Source organism: Ranitomeya variabilis, chromosome 4 (genome assembly GCF_051348905.1).
Source record: "Ranitomeya variabilis isolate aRanVar5 chromosome 4, aRanVar5.hap1, whole genome shotgun sequence".
Classification (NCBI taxonomy): Eukaryota; Metazoa; Chordata; class Amphibia; order Anura; family Dendrobatidae; genus Ranitomeya; species Ranitomeya variabilis.
Genome location: NC_135235.1, coordinates 529,845,764 through 529,869,672, shown reverse-complemented (window position 1 = coordinate 529,869,672; position 23,909 = coordinate 529,845,764). Strand labels below are relative to the sequence as shown.

Below are 23,909 nucleotides of genomic sequence, written 5' to 3'. Positions count from 1 at the left end.
ACCCTGTTTTTAAAGGGACCAAAAGTATTTGGACAGATTAAAGAATTGTAAATAAAATGTTCATTTCTAGTACTTGGTTTAAAAACCTTTGTTGGCAATGACTGCCTGAAGTCTTGAACTCATGGACATCACCAGACGCTGTGTTTCCTCCTTTTTGATGCTCTGCCAGGCCTTCACTGTGGTGATTTTCAGTTGCTGTTTGTTTGTGGGCCTTTCTGTCTGAAGTTTAGTCTTTAACAAGTGAAATGCATGCTCAATTGGGATGAGACCAGGTGACTGACTTGGCCATTCAAGAATATTCCACTTCTTTCCTTTAGTAAACTCCTGGGTTGCTTTGGCTTTATGTTTTGGGTCATTGTCCATCTGTAGTATGAAACGACGACCAATCAGTTTGGCTGCATTTGGCTGGATCTGAGCACACAGTGTGGGTCTGAATACCTCAGAATTCATTCGGCTGCTTCTGTCCTGTGTCACATCATCAATAAACACTAGTGACCCAGTGCCACTGGCATTCATGCATGCCCAAGCCATCACACTGCCTCCGCCGTGTTTTACAGATGATGTGGTATGTTTTGGATCATGAGCTGTACCACGCCTTCGCCATACTTTTCTCTTTCCATCATTCTGGTAGAGGTTGATCTTGGTTTCATCTGGCCAAAGAATGTTCTTCCAGAACTGTGCTGGCTTTTTTAGATGTTTTTTTAGCAAAGTCCAGTCTAGCCTTTTTATTCTTGACACTTATGAGTGGCTTGCACCGTGCAGTGAACCCTCTGTATTTACTTTCATGCAGTCTTCTCTTTATGGTAGATTTGGATATTGATACGCCTACCTCCTGGAGAGTGCTGTTCACTTGGTTGGCTGTTGTGAAGGGGTTTCTCTTCACCATGGAGATTATTCTGCGATCATCCACCACTGTTGTCTTCCGTGGGCGCCCAGCTGTTTTTGCATTGATGAGTTCACCAATGCTTTCTTTCTTTCTCAGGATGTACCAAACTGTAGATTTTGTCACTCCTAATATTGTAGCAATTTCTCGGATGGGTTTTTTCTGTTTTCGCAGCTTAAGGATGGCTTGTTTCACCTGCATGGAGATCTCCTTTGACCGCATGTTTACTTCACAGCAAAACTTTCCAAATGCAAGCACCACTCCTCAAATCAACTCCAGGCCTTTTATCTGCTTAATTGAGAATGACATAACGAAGGGATTGCCCACACCTGTCCATGAAATAGCCTTGGAGTCAATTGTCCAATTACTTTTGGTCCCTTTAAAAACAGGGTGGCGCATGTTAAGGAGGTGAAACTCCTAAACCCTTCATCCAATTTTAATGTGGATACCCTCAAACGAAAGCTGAAAGTCTGAACTTCAACTGCAACTGAATTGTTTTGTTTAAAATTCACTGTGGTAATGTCTATAACCAAAATTAGAAAAATGTTGTCTTTGTCCAAATATATATGGACCTAACTGTATATGCTATTACGTTGTATAGGGTAGATATAATTTCATTTGCCTTAGTATATTAAATATTGTGAATATTGTAATATATGTAGGCGTTTGCAGTGTGTATTAAGGTCAGTGGAACATTTGTGCGATAGTATGCCATATTAAAACTGTAATTTCCTGCTATGCTTTAGCTTAAGCTTTTTTAGCATACCTTGGCAATTTGGACACACCAGTTGAGAAGATCTCTGGAGTGAATACGATCCTTGTTCTCCCGTACATATTCCAGCAGACAACCATATGGCATGAGCTGAGTAACCAGTTGTACTGTGGTGGTCAGACAGATCCCCAGCAGGCGGCACACATAAGGGCTGGCCACCCCTGCCATCACATAGGCTTCCTGGAACAGGCAAATGAGAGGCATCTTATAATTTATTTATTTCTAGATTTTGAGAGCATATACAGATGTAATTGGACTGAAATTGTGATCAGTTTATTTTTACATTATCATACAATTTTGCAACCTTTTTCAGTCTCGTGCTAACAGACTACATTTCATGATCTCAGCTTTCTTTCGGAGACAGACTATTAGTATACATCCAAAAGGCTATGTAATGTGTATTATCCTAGGGGCTACCTAGCTTGCAGAGAATTATCTAGACTGGGTTGTAACAAACCCTTCGATCTGAGGAATGAAGGTGCCAGTTCCATCCTCAAACTAAGCATGTTGTCAGCCTCACCATTGAGCGTCCTCCACACTGCTCCTAATAGGCTGTGATCAAGGTCTGGGAGGACATCTTGTAAAGGAAGGTACCTTTAACATGCTGACAGATCAATTAAACTTTCACTGCAACTAAGTTGTGCTGTGATGCCATCCATAATCTTCCGACTGGAATCTTGACTATGGTTGGTGCAGCCCCGTGCGCTCATCTGTAGCATATGCAGGTTCAGGAGCTATGTGCCAATGAAAATAGCAACGATTTGTGTACGACAGTAGGGCATGCTGTGATACACTGACACAGTGACCGACATTGGTCAGTGTGTGCACGTGTGCAGTCTATTGGGCAGTCGATGAGTACACTGACTGTCTAAAAGTAGCTTTATGCTTTAGATTTAGTGGTAACTTAAAGAGGCTGTCCAGTAAAAACAAGTTATCACCTATCCACCTATAGTGGCTTGCAAGTATTGACCCCCTTGGAATTTTTTGTGTTTTGCTACTTCTCAATCTGGAATTTCACTTTTTGACAAACTTAAAATGAGCCTTACAATTTTTGTTTGTAAGTAAAGGCTTTTTTCTGCCTGCTCTTCCATAAGGGCCACCTCTATAGAGCGTACGGCTTATTGTGGTCGTATTTACAGATACTCAAGTCTCTGCTTGTGAACTTTGCAGCTCCTTCAGAGTTACCTTTGACCTCTGTGCTGTCTCTCTGATTAATACCGTCCTTGCCCGGGTTGAGAGTTTTGGTGGGCAGCCCATTCTTGGCAGGTTTGTTGTGGTACCATGTTCTTTCCATTTGATGATAATGGATTTGATGGTGCTCCAGGGGATCATTAGAGATTGGGATATTTCTTTTTATAACCCAACCCTGATTTGTTCTTCTCAACAACTTGGTCTTCATAGTGTTGTTGGGTCAGTGGTGACTCTTGCTAAATGGTGTTGCAGCCTCTGTGGCCTTCCAGAAAAGGTGTGTATACACTGAGACCATGTGACACTTAGATTGCACACAGGTCGGCTTCCTTTCACTAAGCATGTGACTTATGAAGATAATTGCTTGCGCCAGAAATTTTTAGGGGCTTCATAGCAAAAGGGATGAATACATATGCACATGCCAATTTTTAGTTATTTTATCCCATTTTTATGCCTATATTTTTCTCACTTCACCAACTTAAACTATTTAGTGCTCATGCATCACACACAAATTGGATTACAAAGATATTTATACACAAGTTGTAATGTAACAAAATACATAAAAAACCAAAAGGGTGAATACTTTCGTGAGCCACTGTATCCTATTGATCGGTGAGAGTCCTGCGCTGCTGGGACCTGCACCTATTGACAGAGTGGAGAACTTTTATTCCCGTTAGAATGGATTGGCTGTGCGCATGATTGACAGTGCTACACTTGGCTTTTCCTGGCTGACCCACTGAGAATGGATGGATCAGCAGTCAGGCGCCATTTTGCCATAGGGATAAAAGTGCCTCATCAGGGACAGAAATTCCCTGTATTGTCGTTGGGTACAGGTTCCAGCAGTGCAACACCCACTGATCAGCAAGTTCTCACCTATCCAGTGGAGTATTATCCAGTTTAAAGTATGGGGACTGGAAATAAGGTGTAATAGATTTATTAAAAAAAACATCTCCCATCCATGTATACAAGTTGCTAGTACTCACATCCAAGATTTCCTTGTTAGCTTTTGGAGATGTGTTCTCTCGCAAGACCTTGATTGCCACCTGAATTTTTACATTCTCGCCATCTGGAATCCATATGCCCTGAAAAAATTGTAATTTCACATTTAGAAATCTGTTTCTAGAAGTGGTGAAAAATGTTCTTCTATTTAAATGTCCCCACCTTATACACTGTGCCAAATGCACCGGACCCCAAAATCTTCATTTTCTTCAACTCTGTTTCCTTGAGGATCCTCATTTGAGCCTGGTTCGGCATTGCTCCACTGGGAGTCAAAGGTTCCACCAGCTAGACAAAAAGCAAAATGAGTGAGAAGTCGGCCATGGTTAACATGCATCATCATTATTCCAGACCACATCAAGACATAACCCTGGTACCTCATGTTCCTGGAGTATGCGCTTTAAGGTATGTTTTTTCTTCAGTTGTTTCCTTCGCCTGATCACCAATACAAAGACGACTGCAGCTGTCAATAGGAGTAAGATGCTGCCAACCACTGCCACTATCATGTAGGTTTGACTGTGGAGGAAAGCAATATATGGTAAGAGCATGGAAGAGATCATCCCAAGGGAATCTGCTAAATCATACCCTATTAAGGAGCTCACCTGTTATTCACAATGATGGGGCACCCCTTCTCGTCTAGATTATCACACCTAACAAAAAATGAAGTCATAGTAACAAAAGTGACCTTGTGGGAGATATATCAAAACTGGGGCAAAGGAAAATTTGTGAAATGCAAATAGGAATTAATAGTTTTTTGTGGTATTTGTGAATGTAGACAAACACTTACGCATGGGAGCAGTTAACAGGACACAGCTGGCAGATGCCGTCTTTATCTGCATACTTCCAAATGGGCACAAAGGAGTCAACTTTTTTCCCACTTGGACATTGGTTAACACAAGTGGCTCCATCCTTGTAATGTGCACATTCCACACACTGATCAGCTTCCTGAAAGAAAATGTCATAGTTTAAGTTAAAATGTCTAATAATGTCTCTATGCTGAAAAACTTGGTGATAAATAGAATTGGATGCACTTACTGGGCCAAAACATGTATTAGATCCATTTTGCGGCATACATTCTGTGTGACATGCTATGCATCGGCTGCCATTGATCATTTCTCTTGGCTCCCTGCAGAGATAAACAATTTGTATAATTAATATATATATATATATATATATATATATATATATATATATATATGTATATATATATGATTCAGTGTAATTTCGATTAACAACACTTACCCCTCCTCAACATTGCAAGACTCCACACAGTCAAGGCCACGTAGCAGGCCATCACATTGGATACACTGGGATGCTTCACTACCCCAGCACACACCATTGGCACATAGATGAAAACATACATGTCCATCTTCCTCTGGAAAGTACAAAGAAATACTACATCAACACATCAAGGTCTACGAAATTTTTAAGGACATGTGAAACTCAAGGCCAGAAAAACTGTACTAGATAGGGTTTGTTGACTGCACTCCCATCAGTGGTATGAAGCCACATAGGTTCCATGAGCACCATAATAGTATTATGTCCCCTTCAATGAATGAGTGATCCTCTTGGCTGTAAAAAGACTTACCACATGTAGGCTGTGGTTTGTTTCCAGTCATCAGAATTATCTGTCTTGAATTCCTAAAAAGGTCTGACCATGGGACAGTCTCTAAAAAGCATAGCTTAGAGTTCCCCTCAATCAGAACAAGTCCACTGCTGATCACTTTCAAGGAGCGCAGTCCAAGAGATGAGATGGAAAGATTGCGGATGACCAGGGAATATGCTCCGCTGCAATGAAATACGAATCTTATTACTAACAAGAACATTAGCATATACACATAGAGGGAGTTCGACCCATAGCATAAATAAAAATACTGCCAACATCCTAAGTATAAATCAAAATACCAACCCCATTCATCTTGCTTTCCCTCCACAAATTAATCTTGGAACAGGGCAACCCACATTTATTTGTCCTCCTTCCTCAAACCATATAGAACCTAAAGAACATCTGACCCTCAAACTAGTTCTCCTCCACCTTCCTTGTCAAACCTGTGGTGCTTTCAACAGGAGAAGTGGTTCACATAAGCTTTTAGAAAGATGGTGATTGTCCAAAGTAAGCTGGTTCCCCTCGTCAAACACACCTTTATTAAGAAGTCAATGTAATGTACTTACTTATATTGGAGCCTTCCCCAAATTACTCGTAAGTTCTCAAACACTTGTAGACTATCCAGTGCATCAGACCATGTGTCGATGTATATATATCCTGCAGCACAAAGAAGTGGAATGGAGGAAAAGCTTTACAACATCCGATGGCTACAGCTTATCACACGTAATAGAAACAATGAGTGAAATGATTACTGTGAATCAAATCTTGTTCAATTCATGCAAATATTTATCATATTTATTTGAAAAGTTTAAGCTACAGTTTCCCTTAATTTTTGGAGGGTTTATCGTAGGACATACACTAACTAATGATATATATATACTATATGGACAAAATTATTGGGTTACCTCCCCATTACGCCTTGAAAAGCTTTTAAGAGCTCCCATTGTATCTGCATGGATATTAATATGGAGTTGGACCCTTTGCACCTATAACAGCTTCAACGCTTCTTGGCTTACTTTGTAAAAGATTTTGGAGGTACATGTGGGAATTTTTGGCTAGGTTACATAGAACAACATTTGTGAAGTCTGACACTGATGTTGGATGAAAGGATCTGGCTTGCGATCTCCATTTTAGTTCATCCCTAAGAATTCAATTAGGTCAGCCAACCATGCTGTTACAGACCTGGCTTTGTGCACTGGGGCACAGCCATGCTAGAACAAAAAAGGCCTTCTGCAAACTGTTCCTACAAAGTTGTAAGCTACAATTGTCCAATATATCTTGTATTCTGAATCATTAAGATTTCTCTTCACTTGAACTAAGTCACCAGGTTTTTTCACCCCTACACGAGGGCTCTGAAAAGTAGTGACAGGATCCTGATTCCATTATTCCATCAATTATTTTTTCCTTGCAGTACTTTTGTAAAATAATTTTTTATTAGCTGTACCGGGAGCTTGAGTCCTTCCTATATTGGTTGTACCTCACTGGTTCGCTTACCGCTCATGAATAGGAGAATTCGGCTGCCACTGTAGCTAATAAACAAGGATTTTATGAAGAGTATTGAACATAAACAAATCCTCGTCCAATTAAAAAAAATACACTTTGTTGATAACTATTAAAAAGGAGAATTCATGAAAAATGCCTGATCATAACAACAATTACATATTTCATAATTTTGACTAAATGAGTCATGGAGGAGGGGGGGCAAATAGGGAAGAGGGAATAGGCCTCAATGCTTTCCCTAGATGTTTTAGGGTATGTGCACACGTTGCGGATTTCATTGCGGATTTTTCTGTGCAGTTTCTGCAGGATCCGCAGGTAAAATGACCTGTGGGTTTTCTGCAGATTTTCTGCAGATTTTGTGCAGATTCCACCTGCGGTTTTACACCTGCGGATTCCTATTATGGAGCAGGTGTAAAACGCTGCGGAATCTGCACAAAGAATTGACATGCTGCGGAAAATAAACCGCTGCGTTTCTGCACAGTATTTTCCACAGCATGTGCACAGCGGATTTGGTTTTCCATAGGTTTACATGGTACTGTACACTGCATGGAAAACTGCTGCAGATCCGCAGCCAAATCCCCAACGTGTGACATACCCTTACCCTACAACTCACTCTGACACTTATTACTTAAGGCTGTCTGTGCCAACCTGTATACCAGCCGTACCTTCCTGCACTTGCCTGTATATCAGCCGTACCTGCTTGTGCCAGTCTGTATACCAGCCATGCTTGCCTGCACCTGTCTGTGCCCATCTGTATACCAGCCGTACCTGTCTGCAACTGCCAGTGCCTGCCTATCTACTAACTGAGCCCGCCTGCACCAACCGCTCCTGGGTGCCTGCCTGTGCCAGCTGAGCCTTCCCTTCTTGTCCGTTCGTTGGTGGTCAACTGCCGTGCGCCGGAGGTCAGTCCTGCTGTAGCACCTGCTGTCCCTCTGGAGCCAAGTCTAACCCCACCATCAGGGGCTCTAGTGAAGAGTCAGATGTTCACCTAGTTACACCCATCGAGGCTCTCCTCAGTCCACGGCACAGTGGTACCAACACTACCGTTATACCTGGTTTTCTATGTGGTTTAATGAAAATGCTCCACATATGTGTGTCACTATACTCAGGGATTTGTAGGGAATTTTTAATATATATCAAAAAAGTATATTTTCTAAATTGGATGATGATTTGTTAATGTAAGACCCTTATTACACTCTCCACACTATTGGTAGCATTGTTAGTATATTTTCATGAAGAGTACTCCATGAAAAAGTGACCCTACAATTTAATCAGGGTTTCTTTCATTACTTAATGCTGTCCTAATGACAGATTCGTTTTGAAGACATTAAAATCAGGTACCTGTAATTTCTTCAAGGGATCTGAACACATCCAAGTCTTCCACAGTCAGAAGGGTACTGTTATCTGAACCCCTGTAAAATCAATGCACTACATTAATTGAAACAGGCATTAACTTACTGGACAGATCTTCAAAATCGAAATCAGGGCTATGATTGCATAGCAAAATTACCCCAGAACCCCAATGTCAATGTCATCTCCAACAACTTACAGTGGGGAACTTTTGGAATATATCATTAAATCTGGTGGAAACTGCAAAGAAGGCTACATAAGGAGGACTGAGCCCCAGGCTAATATACATCATCCTAAGTAACCAATATTGTTAAGCATCATAGAGTCCTGTTCCATTTTATTGTATAAGATACTCTAGAGATTTTATGAGCATCTATGTACAAGACTGTTTGGTACTTTACTAACGTAACATGCTGAGATTTCTCCTTCAGAACATATACGAGACCCAGAAATGATTGTTGAGCCACCATGGTTGCCATATACAACTTATGTAGTCTAATTTATCGGCAGGGCCGTATTTGCCACTAGGCACTTGAGGGCACGTGCCTAGGGCGGGGCAACGCGGGGGGGGCGGCACCTGAGCAGGTATGTGTTGTTTTTTTTTAATAGAGTCCGGGCCGGCCGGGGTCACCCCCACCCCCCCCCCCCCCGCCCGCCCGCCGCTGCCTCCTTGCCCCCTTGAAGACATCATGATACAATCATACTCACCTCACCTGCTCCAGCGATGCCTGGTCTGCTCTCAGTGACTGCACGCCCTCGCCTCGTCCTGTTTGAGCGGTCACATGGTACCGCTGATTAAGGTTCATGAATATGCATGCATATCCATGAACTTAATGAGCGGTACCACCTGACCGCGGCGCTCACACAGGACGAGGGTGCTGCGCCGCCGCTGGGAGTCGGGACAGAGGTGGAGCCGGCCGGGATTCTGTTCTTCTGCGCGGTGTGAGGTGAGTATGATGATGACAGCCGTCAACCAGGGAGGACGGGGGGAGCCGGGGAGGATGAAGCAGGACCGTGGATGGGGGGCGGCGGGGCAGCCGATGAGCCACGCATTGGGGGGGCGGATGGGAGATGACGAGTCTGAGCCGCCCGCACCCATGCATACAGAGGGAGGGGGAGATGAGCCACGCATGGGGGGGGGGGGGATGGGAGATGAGCCAGCCACCCATGCATACAGGGAGGGAGGGGGGGGATGAGCCACGCATACAGCCAGGGAGGGGGAGATGAGCCACGCATACAGGGGGGGATGGGAGATGAGCCAGAGCCACCCATGCATACAGGGAGGGGGAGATGAGCCATGCATACAGGGGGGGGATGGGAGATGAGCCAGAGCCACCCATGCATAAAGGGAGGGAGGGGGAGATGAGCCACGCATACAGGGGGGGATGGGAGATGAGCCTGAGCCACCCATGCATACAGGGAGGGGGAGATGAGCCACGCATACAGGATGGGAGGGGGGGCCATTATACAGTATGCATGTAGCATCATATGTGGCCCTTATAAAGTATGGAGCATCATGTGGGGCCATTATACAGTATTGAACATCATGTGGGGTCATTATACAGTATGGAGCATCATGTGTGGTCATTATACAGTATGGAGCACTGTGTGGCCATTATACAGTATGGCGCATCATGTGTGGCCATTATACAGTATGGAGCATCATGTGTGGTCATTATACAGTATGTAGCATCATGTGTGGCTATTATACAGTGTTGAGCATCATGTACGGTCATTATACAGTATGGAGCACTGTGTGGTCATACAGTATGGAGCATCGTGTGTGGCCATTATACAGTATTGAGCATCATGTGTGGCAATTATACAGTATTGAGCATCATGTGGGGTCATTATACAGTATGGAGCACTGTGTGGCCATTATACAGTATGGATCATCATGTGTGGCCATTATACAGTATTGAGCATCATGTACGGTCATTATACAGTATGGAGCACTGTGGTCATTATACAGTATTGAGCATCATGTGTGGCAATTATACAGTATTGAGCATCATGTGGGGCCATTATACAGTTTTGAACATCATGAGGGGTCATTATACAGTATGGAGCATTGTGTGGCCATATTTTTTGGGGGGTTATAATTATTGTATATGAAACAGTGTGATCAGCAGTGCTAAATGGGTGTGGTTGGGACTTGGCTATAGGTGTGACTAGTTGTGAAATGGGTGTGGTCAGAGGCGTGGCCTAAAATTTGCCGCTATGCCTCTTTCCCTTCAAGAGTTGGGAGGTATGGTACCGCATTTGCCAGATCACAGCAAGTGCCGCAAATCCCATAGGGAATGAATGAAGCCAAACGCAGTGTTGCTGTAAGTGATCCGTTACGCGGCAGATGCGAAAAAACTGCCCGATCTGCTGCAAAAGGCTATTTTCACAACAGCAATTCTTGCCAAAGTCACTGCCGATAGTGCCATACTCACCAATGGGGGAGGCAGCGCCAAAAGTACCTAGGGCAACAGAAACTCTAAATACGGCCCTGTTTATTGGCTACACTTCAACCTATCTACATAAGGATGCCTGTTCACTGTAACCCAAGTTTTAGAACCAAAATGTAAAGAGTGTATAGACTTCCCATGAAGTGTAGATAACAAGTAACTGCTAGTAGCTTCACCATTATTACATCATGTGAACCTTACATCTATGGAACCTAGCCCTTCTATAGTTTGGTATCCCCCATCATATACATGTATCCCTAATTATATGTGTCATCAGAAAGGCTTTCACAAACCTCTGGAAGGATTCAGAAAGGAAAACTAGGTTCCCAACTATTTTCTTGCATCCTCGAAAATGCTGGATATTAGTAGAATTAATGGCATGTGCTGTCTTCAAGAAGTCCATTCCAAGTCCATAGCAAACTGAAGGATAACCGAGTAAGATAACATGGTGAACATCTAAGAAATGTTTCTTATTAAAGCTTTTATGACAAGTCTATCTGATGGAGAGGAGGCAATGTCCACACATTCAAAGCATTTGCAGTTACTGGACTCCCATCGTTGCTGGCATCTGCCATGTAGGAATAAGATGGTATAAGATTCTAGATACTATTGGAGGAAATCCCCTTCAAGTATATTAACCTAATCCACATCCTGGGTCAGCCATATTTACATGAGTACAGACTAGTGACTCTACTTAGCTTTGACGTCCCGAGTATTTGTACAGGCTTTCACATCTACGTTTCTTAGTTCCATTAGAGTATAATAAAATTAATGGCTTTGCCGGATCTGCTACATGGACATTAGTGGTGCCCAAAAAACCCAGTTGACTGAAAATGTCGTCATTTTGCCAGACAAAATACCACAGCATGGTACCTTACTTTAACAAACAAAGTTGCACTCTGTGGTGCTAAAGCATGTAAATATGAAATATGAATAGCATTACTGCTCTAGACAATAAGATAAAATGGAGATACTTAGCACATAATATGGCCAATACATGTATGCCCAGCATCCAACGACAAGGCGGTCTCCGGTTAGCTGGGAACCTACGTGTCTAGTGTAAATACCTCTCTTACGGGTAGGTAGGATCCCGCTGCAATTAAAACTGCCACAGGCTGGAGTGCGCGGTCAGGGGGCTAAAATACAAATAACAATATTAGCTCTCTGACTGAACACTCCGCTCTCCAGCCTGTGGTGGTTTTAATTGCAGTGGGATCCTACCTACCCATAAATGGAGGCTTCAGCCTAAGAGAGGTATTCACACTAGACACGTAGGTTCTCAGCAAGCTGGAGATCGCCTTGTCGTTGGTTGATGGGCATACATGTATCGGCCAAATTATGTGCTAAGTATCTCCATTTTTTCTTATTATCTAGAGCAGTAATGCAATTTACATTTCATATTTACACGCTTTAGTACTACAGAGTGCAACTTTATTTGTTTGTTATGTATAGAGATGGCTACTCCCAGTTCGCACCTGTACACACCAGTTTTCTGATTTGGAAGTGCCAGTTTATTTGTTATTGGTACGTTACTTTGACTTTTTTTGTGGAATCCGTGATTCATATTCATACCATTTTATGTTTGCATAAATATTGGCATGGAATATAATTAGTAAAACATGAGCTACAAAGTTCTGGATAGGTATAATAGTAGATCATTGTAAGAGTTTATGCACATGGGATGTGCAAGGACACCAAATTCTACAAATTATTATTTATTTATTTTTTGCTACAGATGTATTTGAAAACCATTTTTTCCCTCAAAAGAGGTAATATCAAGCATATGTTATTTCCTATTGATAAGTTATTTATCGCTGGGAGTCTGACTGCTGGGACCCCCAAAGACCCCGGCAGAGCAGAGATGAACCATGTGCACCTTTTCTTCACTCATTCGCTACGGGGAAGTAGCAAACTGCCAAAAAGTAGGACTCGGTTATCTCTTGCAGTCTCACACAGAATGAATGGAGAAAATGTGCTCTGCAGAGCGCTCTCCTCGGGGTCAGTGAGTGTCCCAGAGGTCAGACTCTCAGCTCTCAATAAATGGTCCCTTATTCTATTGAGAGGGAAAATGTATATGTTTGGTACAACCCCTTTAACAATCAAAAGCACAAAGAGATACAATGTAGCACTGTACCATGCACCACAAACCCATAATACAGCAATGTCCGTCAGGACTTAGTTCTGAATTTTAGAAGAAAACACGTTAATCACCTTTCGCACACTTGTCACATTTTTCACACTTCTGCACATCTCCTACTTTGGTTTCTTCAGTTTCTTGTGGGCAAAAAAGAGTGCAAGAACCAACGTCTGTGGCCAAGTAGTTGTCTAAGTAACAAAAGTGAAGGAATACGTTATGTTGTAGCATATGCCCCAAAATCTACCTGCAATTTTATGTTGCTTTGTATATTAACCCCTCAGTGACCACCATTATGACTTAAAACTGACCTGAGATATAAGAGAACCGCCTTTCCCGAATGGTGAAAATGCAGCAGCTGTCGGCTTACACTACAGCTAACACCCTGCTGCATCAGTCATAATCGGTGTTGGCACCGACCATGGACGTGTAACCCCTTAGATGCTGCTGTCAATGGTGACTACAGCATCTAAAGGGTTACCAGAATGTGGGGGCTCCCTCTTTAATCTGGATTAACGTGACACTCATTCAAAGTTTAAAAATTGTTAATTTTTAGAAATTTGGGGAAAATTTCTGACAGTTTTATAAATAAACGCAAAACATATCAACCTAAATTTACCATTATCATAAAACATAATGTGTACAGAGTTATTTCCACATGAAGTGACATTGGTCAGATTTGAAAAATTTGACCTGGTCACTACGTAGTTAATATACATTTTTATTATGGAAAAGTCCCAATAGGAGCTATGATAATTACCAAGATGTTTTTTTCTCAGATATTTATGAGCTCATATATTGTAACACAATTTACAAATGGGAATATAAAGCTGTATAGTAGAGGTACTGCTGATACTTTCCCCAAAAATCTATAATTCTATGAGGCTGGGCAGACATCTGGTTAGTGAATCCAGCATTGAGCAGGGGGATGGACACGATGACCCTGGAGGTCCCTTCCAACTCTAACATTCTATGATTCTATGATAGTAAGAACCAAATAAGCCATCTTACAAGGACATTTGATGACACAAGTTGCTCCAAAGGTGTATCTTGCGTTGGGGTTGGGTATCGTTTGGAAGGTCTGTGTATTATATATAGTAGGATGAGGACAGTGCAGCTCACAAATGCCACTGTTATTAAAATTAAGACATGCCTGTAGGAAAAAAAATAATATTTAGGTCACCTGCATGTAAAAAAACAAACAAATTAAAGACACAGAAAGTTTATGTAATGTGGACCTCTTGCAACAATATCGTCAATGAAATATTAATAAGGTGATGTTCAGATTGCAAAGTGTCATTTATCAAGACACATAAATTAAACTAAACATACAGTGACTACAGTTCACCCCAGGCTAAGCAGAAGAAGTGTCATTAATGACAGGCCATCCGCAAAAAAAACTTGAATGTACAGTGCCTTGCGAAATTATTCAGCTCCCTGGAACTTTTCAACATTTTCCCACATATCATACTTCAAACATAAAGATACCAAATGTAAATTTTTGGTGAAGAATCAACAAGTGGAACACAATTATGAAGTTGTATGAAATTTTTTGGTTATTTAAAATTTTTGTGGAAATTCAAAAACTGAAAAGTGGGGCGTGCAATATTATTCGTCCCCTTTATTTTCAGTGCAGCAAACTCACTCCACAAGTTCATTGTGGATCTCTGAATGATCCAATATTGTCCTAAATGCCTAAAGATGATAAATATGATCCACCTTCTCTTGATTCTTTTATTAGAGATTCTACGTCGTTGATTGTGTTGCTTCAAGATCTGGTGGTTCCTCCTCACACTTGGTTGGTTACTCTGGACGTAGAGTCACTCTACACTTGTATAGGACATCAGCTTGGAATACGGGCGGTTTCGTACTTTTTGGATCTCAACACTTCTGGGGACAGAGGACATGATTCTTTTTTACTGGACCTCCTACTGTTCATATTGGACAAGAATTATTTCATCTTTGACCGAGTCTTTTATAGACAGGTAAGGGGGACTGCCATGGGGGCTCGGTGTGCCCCGGCTTACGCCAACCTGTTTTTAGGTTGGTGGGAGGCTACTAAGGTGTACCATCTTGACGAGTTCTCTAAACACATCGTCAAGTGGGTACGCTATATTGACGATGTGCTATTCTTTTGGACAGGCACCCAGGCTGAGTGCCAAGATTTTGTGAGAACACTGAACGACAATCCCTGGAATATTCACCTCACGTCACAATTGTCACAGACGGAGATTGAATTCTTGGACCTTAAGCTCTCCCTACAAGGTACCAGGGTTGTGACCACCTTATATCGGAAGCCGACGGCAACTAATAGTTTATTACATTTTGCCAGCTTCCATCCCCAGCACCTGAAGAAGGGAATTCCCAAGGGTCAATTCTATAGGATTAAGAGAAATTGTTCCCAACAGGTGGACTTCCTCAGAGAATCTCGAGAACTCACGTCAAGATTTCGTGAAAGGGGCTACCCTCGGAAGGTAATTACAGAGGCTTTTGTATCAGCTAGGGACAGGAGAAGGGAAGATCTTTTGCAACCACAAGTCAGGACACGTGATAGACCCCTGGGTATCGTCACATCCTTTAACAACCAGTGGGAAGACATCCGCGGAGTATTGTCAAAATATTGGGGGATCCTCTTGGGGGAGTCCAAACTACAACCCTTTCTTTCTACCCAGCCCAATTTAATCTCACGAAGGGCAAGGAACTTCAGGGACTGTCTCAGTCACAGTCACTTTCAGCGACCAGTTAAACAACTGAATAGAGGGGCAAGACTGATGGGTACTTTCCCTTGTGGTGGATGCAATATTTGTCCCTTTACTGCCGGTAATGAACTAATGTCTTTGCCATCTCCACTTTCACAGGTACCGATCAGAATGTATTTCAACTGCAAATCACGAAACCTGGTTTACGCTTTGATATGTCCATGTCCTAAAGTATATGTTGGACAAACCACTCAGGAACTTAGGAAACGCATTCAACAACATTTTTCCACCATTACTACAGCGCCAAGCGACAGGACCAAGGGAAAGACCCTCACTTCGGTTGCGGCACACTATTTGGAGATGCACAGTGCCCAGTGGAAGGGAACTAAAATAATGGGACTGGAAGGGATTCGGACTAACATCAGAGGCGGGGACATTTCTTCGGAGCTCCTGAGGCGAGAATCCAAGTGGATCTACAAATTAAATTGTGTGACACCTTTGGGACTTAATGAGGACTTGCTTTTTACGGGCTTCTATAAACAGCTGTAATTCATTCCCTTCTTATCCCCAAATGGTTAGGATTGAGTTAGGTTTCAATTGCGTGCCTATATGGACATCACTAGGACACGTTAGGCTCCGCTATTGACTTTATTTACTTTTTATAGAGTTAGAGTATTTATATCTTATTGGGATTCGCTGTTTATGCCTGCAACAACTTTTTCGGGCTTATGGACGAAATATTGGCGGGGGTGTTGAGCGCTTTAGATGTTTAGGGAGGGCGAGGGCTCTTTCACTTTCGCACATTTCTATAATAAACTGGTAGTAGTGAGACATCTGTAACACTTCTCATTGATCATGGGTACTTACCTATATTTTATCCATACAATTCGAGCACCACATATCAGGGCATTTTGTCTCTGGTGGTATATATATATTTTTTGGCCAAGTGCTGGTCACACAGGTCTTGGTCATGCAGAGCATTATTGGATGTTTTATATATGCCAGGTTCAAGCATGTACCCTGGATGGTACTTATACACCACTTTTTTACCATTCAGGTCTTAACACGCACTGTGGGCTTTATGCTACTTGGTTACAGGTGGTATATTGTTTTTTACAGTGAGTGTTCCTTCATTTTCATGTGCAATACTTGGTCTATCTGGCTGGAATTGTCCACCTTTGAATAATAGATCTTGTGTATGCCTTCAATGGTAGTACTGTTAAAAACGATCAATCTATTGTTTTTTGGTATTCGTTTCACCATCTCGTCTCTAGATATTTGGGCTAAATCGCCAGCGTTTGCTTTGCCGTATTAAGTTTATAATGGGACAGCCCTCTTTCTCTGTATGTCTCATATGTATATATCTATATAGGAGTTATCTCTCTGCCTCCATTTTATGGGTGTTATTATGCCACTTTGGTGTAACTACTCCCCCTTATTCAGCACTACTGTGGCAGTATCCAAAATATATAGTGATCTTTCTTGTAAATAAATATTTAGTATACTTTGGCATTTTCTGCCCCTCATTGTGTGTCCGTCGCTTTATGTATTTATTTATATAGGCGTTACTGTTTTATTGACATATGCGGCGCTGATATGACAACTCTTGGTGAGACTGGCGTTTCTTTACGTCTGCACGAATGTACTCATCTCAGCAGACAGTCTTATTGACTTATTCTTATTGCGCAGGCGCTGCTTTGTTTTGGTTACACGGCGCTGCCATGACAACCAAAGGATTTATGACATATAGTGATTTATCATGTATTCTATGTGCTTCTTTGTCCTTCACTACGTAGGCGTCGCTTTACTAACATATGCGGCACCTCCTCATGGGCATATGTGGCGCCTATATGGAGACTCCATATCAGATAAGCGCCCTGCACGTCAGTGCTAGTGGCCTTATCTCAGCTAAACAGCCGGTCAGACTTCATCCTTATACGCAGGCGCCGCTCTCATTGTGTATACGGCGCTACCTTGGCAACCCTGCACAGGCATTTCCCACGCCTGCGCATTCAGGCTCACACCAGGAAGTGATCCACAGGGTCACACACGCGGCAGTCGGCGCACAGCTGTTATTGGGGAGACAAACCATGGAACTTGTATATAAGGTAAAACATGCTCAGCGGATATTACCCCTGACGAAGCCACCTCCCTGTGGCGACACGCGTTGGGTCTCCGCTCCACCTGCGCCCATGCTATTTTCTGCTATCTGTTGCTATCAGGCTGTGCACGGCTAGGGATGGGCTCCTGGTATAGTATATGAACGGCTCCATATAGGGCTCTCTACTTCTGGGCTTGTATTTCAGCCCATGTGGGGGAATTGAATTGGGCAAATTACTCTTATATATTGCATGAGGGTTTCCTTACCACCAAGGGGTGGCTCCATTCATTGTTTCTATCAAGAGTGGATTGGTGCTCACCATGTCTGGGTGAGGTAGGATTGCTGCTTATTATTTCTTACCCCTAGGGACGACTCTAGGGCTTGCCCTGCTACACTTTGAGTCCCCGCACAGTGGTGTCCATATAGGCACCCTTTCAGACAGGTTTTACCCACTTTTCCCTGGCGCAGGTGTTAAGTCTTATTATAGGCTTTTGTTTCAAAGGAACAAGTATGTTACCTTTTTTAATTGTTTTTAATTGTGCGTGTTTTTTCCTAAATGCATGTTTCATATTTGTGATCATCTATTAATAAAGCTGTGTTCAAAATTTGTTTAAATCTATCGTGTGGTGATCCCCATATATGACCTTCCTTGTCTGTTTGTTTCTTGTTATACTCAATTGTTGGTCAGGGTTATGATCCCACTTTTTATACCGTGGTGCCCCCTCAAACGTATATGATTAGATGATCCACCTGTGTCTAATCAAGTCTCTGTATAAATGCACCTGCTCTGTGATAGTCTCAGGGTTCTGTTTGAAGCACAGAGAGCATCATGAAGACCAAGGAACACAACAGGCAGGTCCGTGATACTGTTGTGGAAAAGTGTAAAGCCGGATTTGGATACAAAATGATTTCCAAAACTTTAAACATCCCAAGGAGCACTGTGCAAGCAATCATATTGAAATGGAAGGAGTATCATACCACTGCAAATCTACCCAGACCTGGCCGTCCTAAACTTTCATCTCAAACAAGGAGAAGATTGATCAGAGATGCAGCCAAGAGGCCCATGATCACTCTGGATGAACTGCAGAGAGCTACAGCTGAGGTGGGACAGTCTGTCCATAGGACAACAATCAGTCGTACACTGCACAAATCTGGCCTTTATGGAAGAGTGGCTAGAAGAAAGCCATTTCTCAAAGATATCCATAAAAAGTGTTGGTTAAAGTTTGCAACAAGCCACCAGGGAGACACACCAAACATGTGGAAGAAGGTGCTTTGGTCAGATGAAACCAAAATCGAACTTTTTGGCAACAATGCCAAACAATATGTTTGGCGTAAAGGCAACACAGCTCATCACCCTGAACACACCATCCCCACTGTCAAACGTGGTGGCAGCATCATGGTTTGAGCCTGCTTTTCTTCAGCAGGGACAGGGAAGATGGTTAAAATTGATGGGAAGATGGATGGAGCCAAATACAGGACCAATCTTGAAGAAAACTTGTTGGAGTCTGTAAAAGACCTGAGACTGGATGGAGATTTGTCTTCCAACAAGACAATGATCCCAAATATAAAGCAAAATCTACAATGGAATGGTTCACAAATAAACGTATTGGTATGGTGTTAGAATGGCCAAGTCAGAGTCCAGACCTCAATCCAATTGAGAATCTGTGGAAAGAGCTGAAAACTGCTGTTCACAATCGATCTCCATCAAACCTCACTGAGCTCGAGCTGTTTGCCAAGGAAGAATAGGCAAGAATTTCAGTCTCTCGATGTACAAAACTGATAGAGACATACCCCAAGCGACTTGCAGCTGTAATCGCAGCAAAAGGTGGCGCAACAAAGTATTAAGTTAAAGGGGCCGAATACTATTGCACACCCTGCTTTTCAGTTTTTGAATTTCTACAAAAATTTCAAATAACCAATACATTTCGTTCAACTTCACAGTTGTGTTCCACTTGTTGTTGATTCTTCACCAAAAATTTACATTTGGTGTCTTTATGTTTGAAGCATGATATGTGGGAAAAGGTTGAAAAGTTCCAGGGAGCTGAATACTTTCGCAAGGCACTGTATATATTGACTCTTTAATTTCTCCTGGCAGAGTCAAAATAATAAGAGTTATAAAGGGATTGGACCATAAACAACATTTATCATCCATCCACAGGATAGGTGATAAGAATCTGATCGTTGGAGGGTCCAACCGCTAGAACTCCTACGGATCATCCTGTATCCCTCGTTTGAAAAGTCGTAGTTGTCGAACATAAGAACTGCCATTCTATTCATTGTCTAGGGGACTGAGTGCCTATAACATCCATATGCTTTAATGCTTCCATTATATTTTATATCAGATACTCCCATCCCACATAATGGCGCACTTTCAGTGACAATATAAGTACAATTTCAAAAATTCTGCAAAGAAACAGAATGAATATCAACAAGAACTGCTACATGCTCTCACCAGGCAGTCTGTGTTCTTAGGCCCAGTACATCCGGCCGCGCACTGCTCATGGCAACAGTCACTGGAATATTTCCCTTTACATCTCTGGCAACCGCTCTGGCAGATACTGCTGGTCACTATGGCAAAGAACAAACTGGAGGTCACAAACCAGGGACATTACAGCATTTCACATCACAATGCTGAAATTTTGGAATATATATATATATTTTTTTTTTAACAACCATTTTCCTCAACGTTTGGTTGAAAAAACTCCACAAAGTAATCAATCTTAAAGGGGATGTCCAGCATTATTCTACAAGGCTGCAGTCACACTATGCGATTGCAGACTTGAGAATCCCCAACATCATGCACACTGCGCCCTGGGAGGATTCACCAGTGTCGGCGCCGGGAGCATGTCCGCAATTATGTGATTTGCATATACGTGGTCACGTGCAGACTAGTGGGGCACAACCTCACGTGTACAGAGCGAAGCTGGACACGTTTAGTTGGAATGTGGCGGGAATATGCATATCTCATCACTTGCTCGCAGGACAGGCACCTCGATAACGAAAACACAGTCCAGCAGTGAAACGCGCATCAAGGCTTCTGTGTGCCTCACATACCGACCAGGATGTCACAAGGTATTGCTAGGAGGTTGTATGTGTTTTGCTGCTATTTGTTTAATGTGCTAGATTTGATAGCCTTACATTCTATTATAGCTTGCATTATACAATGACATTCTTTTTGACATTTTGCGCCCTTATTGAAGCTGTGATGCTAATGGATACACATATGTGCTAAGCGCTTTATAAGGATTTATCTATTTTTCATTAGTGTGTGTCCTTTTTCACTCTATGCACTTTAACATTATCATGGTCTTATGTGTTAGGCATTTTTCTACTGTACCAAAAGTTTCCCTTTTACCCCTCTCTTTTTTCAATATCATGTTGCTATATAACAAGAATAGTATTTTTGCATTTTATTTGTAATATTTAATAAATTATATATGTTTATATTCAGTATATGTCTGCGTATTCTTGATAATCTCTATAGGTTTATATATTTGAAATAGAACTGTAGCATAATAGTGTTTGGGAGAAAAAGAATATGGCAATAAATCTGTACAGTGATGGAGTATCAGTGATTATACTGTAACATTTAGAATGTAAAAGTGAAAAAAAAACATGCAGGAAATCTTTTATTCTAGATTTCAATTATTACCCTAAAGTATGATCTTCTATTTAAGTTTTTCTCATTAGTTCCAGTTATCCTAAAAGATATATAAATCTTCACGCCACCATACTGATATATCTACCAATGTCTAAATATGGTCACGAGAATGATATAGGGAAAATATAATTCTTCCACCCCTCTGCCTGGCATGACAACCTACATGTTTAACACCCGGTAGTCTACCATAATTCACGTGAGAATTTTTTTTTTTAAATTGCTTCATAGAGATTTAATATTTTAAACATTACACATGAAAATCCCTGAATAAATACACACAGTGCCCTCTTTTTTATAGTTGTCCTTGATAGTGGCAACAATATTGACATCTCTAAAATTGTAAAAACCAGGGCTCTGTCACTGTCACTGTTCACTCTCAAAGAATGTCCATTTCCAAATTCCAAAGGTCGATTAGCAGTATAATTTGCTCCGGTGGGTTCACTTAAATATAACAAAAAAATGGTAGATTGGGCACGCACAACTTTGCAATAAATGTATTTTTTAATTTGTGGCTTCATATTGAAAACAGGGATTGCTGAGACAAACTTGGCTAACGGCCTCAGAGGAAGCGTGATCACCAAGCGAAACGGCTGTTAGCCAAGCTTGTCTCAGCAATCGCTGTTTTCTATGTTAAACTATGTTAAACTTTAAAAAAAGAAATACATTTTAAGCAAAGTGGTAAGTTCCCAATCTACCTTTTTTGTTATAATATTGTTTTCTGTTCTGCATTTGACTAAAAAAGTTCTACCATCCTAGAGCTTCTACCATCCCGCTGCTGAAAGAGTTCTACCATCCCGCTGCTGGCATCATGGTCTGGGATTTTGGTACTATGAAAGGGGGGCCTGAATTGATCATTACAGTAACTGCTTGAGTTTCTTGACTCTGTGTCACGATAGTTATACAGATCATGCCAGGTACTTACAAATCTGACAGTTTTCGGGGCCCTCTCCCCAGCATGATCCAGCTGTTCTTGAGGGTAAGGAGCCACAACTGCTTGAACATTGAGGACCTTAGAAGAGAAAGTAGAAGCAAGAATAGTCACCAACTAATTTCACCTATTTGGTCATACATAAGGGAGCTAAAAGGTGTATGTATGGCAGAAATATCTGCATAAGGAACAGCAGTGGTGTGGAAGTGCTACACTGTAACGTAACACATCCGATAAAGACCCTTTATTTTGGAGGTTTTCACATGAGCTTTGGAATTTTCGTGCCAGTAGTGTTCACAATCTGCAGACATGACTGGGTCCATGCTCAATGTACTCATCCGCATCGCTGCCTGGCATTTTAACGAGCACCGTCACCTCCAAAGAATGGACAAGACTTGTGCATGCTACAATATGTTCTATATGGTGCTTAGGTCCAGGAGGAAGATCGCTAATTGACAAACACTGGTCTGTGTGCTGTTTGTGTGCAGTCCATTGTACACACATGGGAAACACACTGACTGAAAATACATTTGTCTGAACATAGCCTCAACCGTACATCGGCAGAAACAAAGGTCCGCAAACCTCCACTCAGAACCCGGAAAGTGTCTCAGGTTACACAAGTGTTTCATCATCAGAATATACAATCTGATACTATCCTAATTGTCCCAAATAAACAGCCCTAGCAAAGGCACTGGTTTATAATCATGAGACCCAGCTGATGGCTAGACTAATTAATGCAATATTGTTATATTGATGGACCACCTAAACTACTAATGCCCCCCCAATATGCTTACATAGGCGTCTTCCACTCTGTAGAACCACATCCTTACGGAAAGTGTTACTCTGGCTCAGCACATCCTGCCATTTGATGCTTTCATGAAAGCAAAGTTGGGTATTATTCTCCATGATCACCCCACCATTTAAAATCTCTGCAGAAAAGATCAAGGGAAACACATTTAGTATACATATGAATCAAAAAATGTGAATGCATTTTGTAGTATATTAAAGGGTTCTTCATATTGTCAGATAGTGCTTATACAAAACGAGAACTTTTGCAATTTACTACTTATTAAAGGGAATCTGTCAGCAGCTTTTTGCTACCCCATCTGAGAGCAGTATGATGTAGGGAAAGAGACTCTAAATCTAAGGATGCAGCAGTTGTGACACAGTTCTAAGATGTAGCATGAACCAGAGCTGAGAAAGCTGCCCCCTTCCAGACCAGGCTCTCTATGTACATTGTCTATTGACAGTGAGCTGCTTATCAGAGGAGGAGGCGTGGTCAGATGACTTGGCATGAGGCAGATAGTCACAGCATTGATAATGTCTTTGTGATGAAACAAGAGTACACAGTCTGATAAGTGACACATCATTGAATTCAGTGTTTTAGCCACTACCTCATGCTGTCCTTAGATTACATAGCAAAACCTGATGACAGATTGCCTTTAAAACCTGAAGCCATTTTACAGATATTAACACTTTTCTTTTGTTTCCAGCTCGTTGGTTTGGGACTGACCACCGCTGCGGTCAACTTTATAACTGCTGCATCCACAATGTGCAGATACTTTTTCAAATTAAATCTTTTATTCTTAAATGTTTTCCCAGTTTCAGAGAAAAAGTGCCTGCAGCTACTGGAGCAAA

At 41.9% G+C, this 23,909-nt stretch overlaps 1 protein-coding gene and 1 long non-coding RNA gene across 3 annotated transcripts in view; one reads left to right on the top strand and one right to left on the bottom strand.

The window, feature by feature from the left end:
* Positions 1-23,909, bottom strand: part of ERBB2 (erb-b2 receptor tyrosine kinase 2) — a 121,288-nt gene that overhangs the window by 11,456 nt on the left and 85,923 nt on the right. The window contains exons 4-20 of one of the 2 annotated variants that reach the window (XM_077252355.1): positions 23,066-23,200; positions 22,266-22,352; positions 20,135-20,250; positions 13,894-14,035; positions 12,960-13,073; positions 11,042-11,168; positions 8,287-8,357; positions 6,012-6,102; positions 5,428-5,627; positions 5,082-5,214; positions 4,875-4,965; positions 4,627-4,784; positions 4,442-4,489; positions 4,217-4,355; positions 4,005-4,127; positions 3,827-3,925; positions 1,650-1,835 (exon numbers count right to left, since the gene is read on the bottom strand). In XM_077252355.1, the coding sequence (XP_077108470.1) occupies positions 1,650-1,835; positions 3,827-3,925; positions 4,005-4,127; positions 4,217-4,355; positions 4,442-4,489; positions 4,627-4,784; positions 4,875-4,965; positions 5,082-5,214; positions 5,428-5,627; positions 6,012-6,102; positions 8,287-8,357; positions 11,042-11,168; positions 12,960-13,073; positions 13,894-14,035; positions 20,135-20,250; positions 22,266-22,352; positions 23,066-23,200 (2,060 nt within the window). Of the gene's footprint in view, positions 1-1,649; positions 1,836-3,826; positions 3,926-4,004; positions 4,128-4,216; positions 4,356-4,441; positions 4,490-4,626; positions 4,966-5,081; positions 5,215-5,427; positions 5,628-6,011; positions 6,103-8,286; positions 8,358-11,041; positions 11,169-12,959; positions 13,074-13,893; positions 14,036-20,134; positions 20,251-22,265; positions 22,353-23,065; positions 23,201-23,909 lie in introns of both variants that reach the window. The other variant, XM_077252354.1, reaches the window with a different exon arrangement.
* LOC143765558 (uncharacterized) lies at positions 7,697-15,359 on the top strand. The gene is made up of 4 exons (XR_013213418.1): positions 7,697-7,976; positions 14,624-14,867; positions 15,025-15,147; positions 15,291-15,359. It is a non-coding gene; the product is annotated as an uncharacterized LOC143765558 (long non-coding RNA).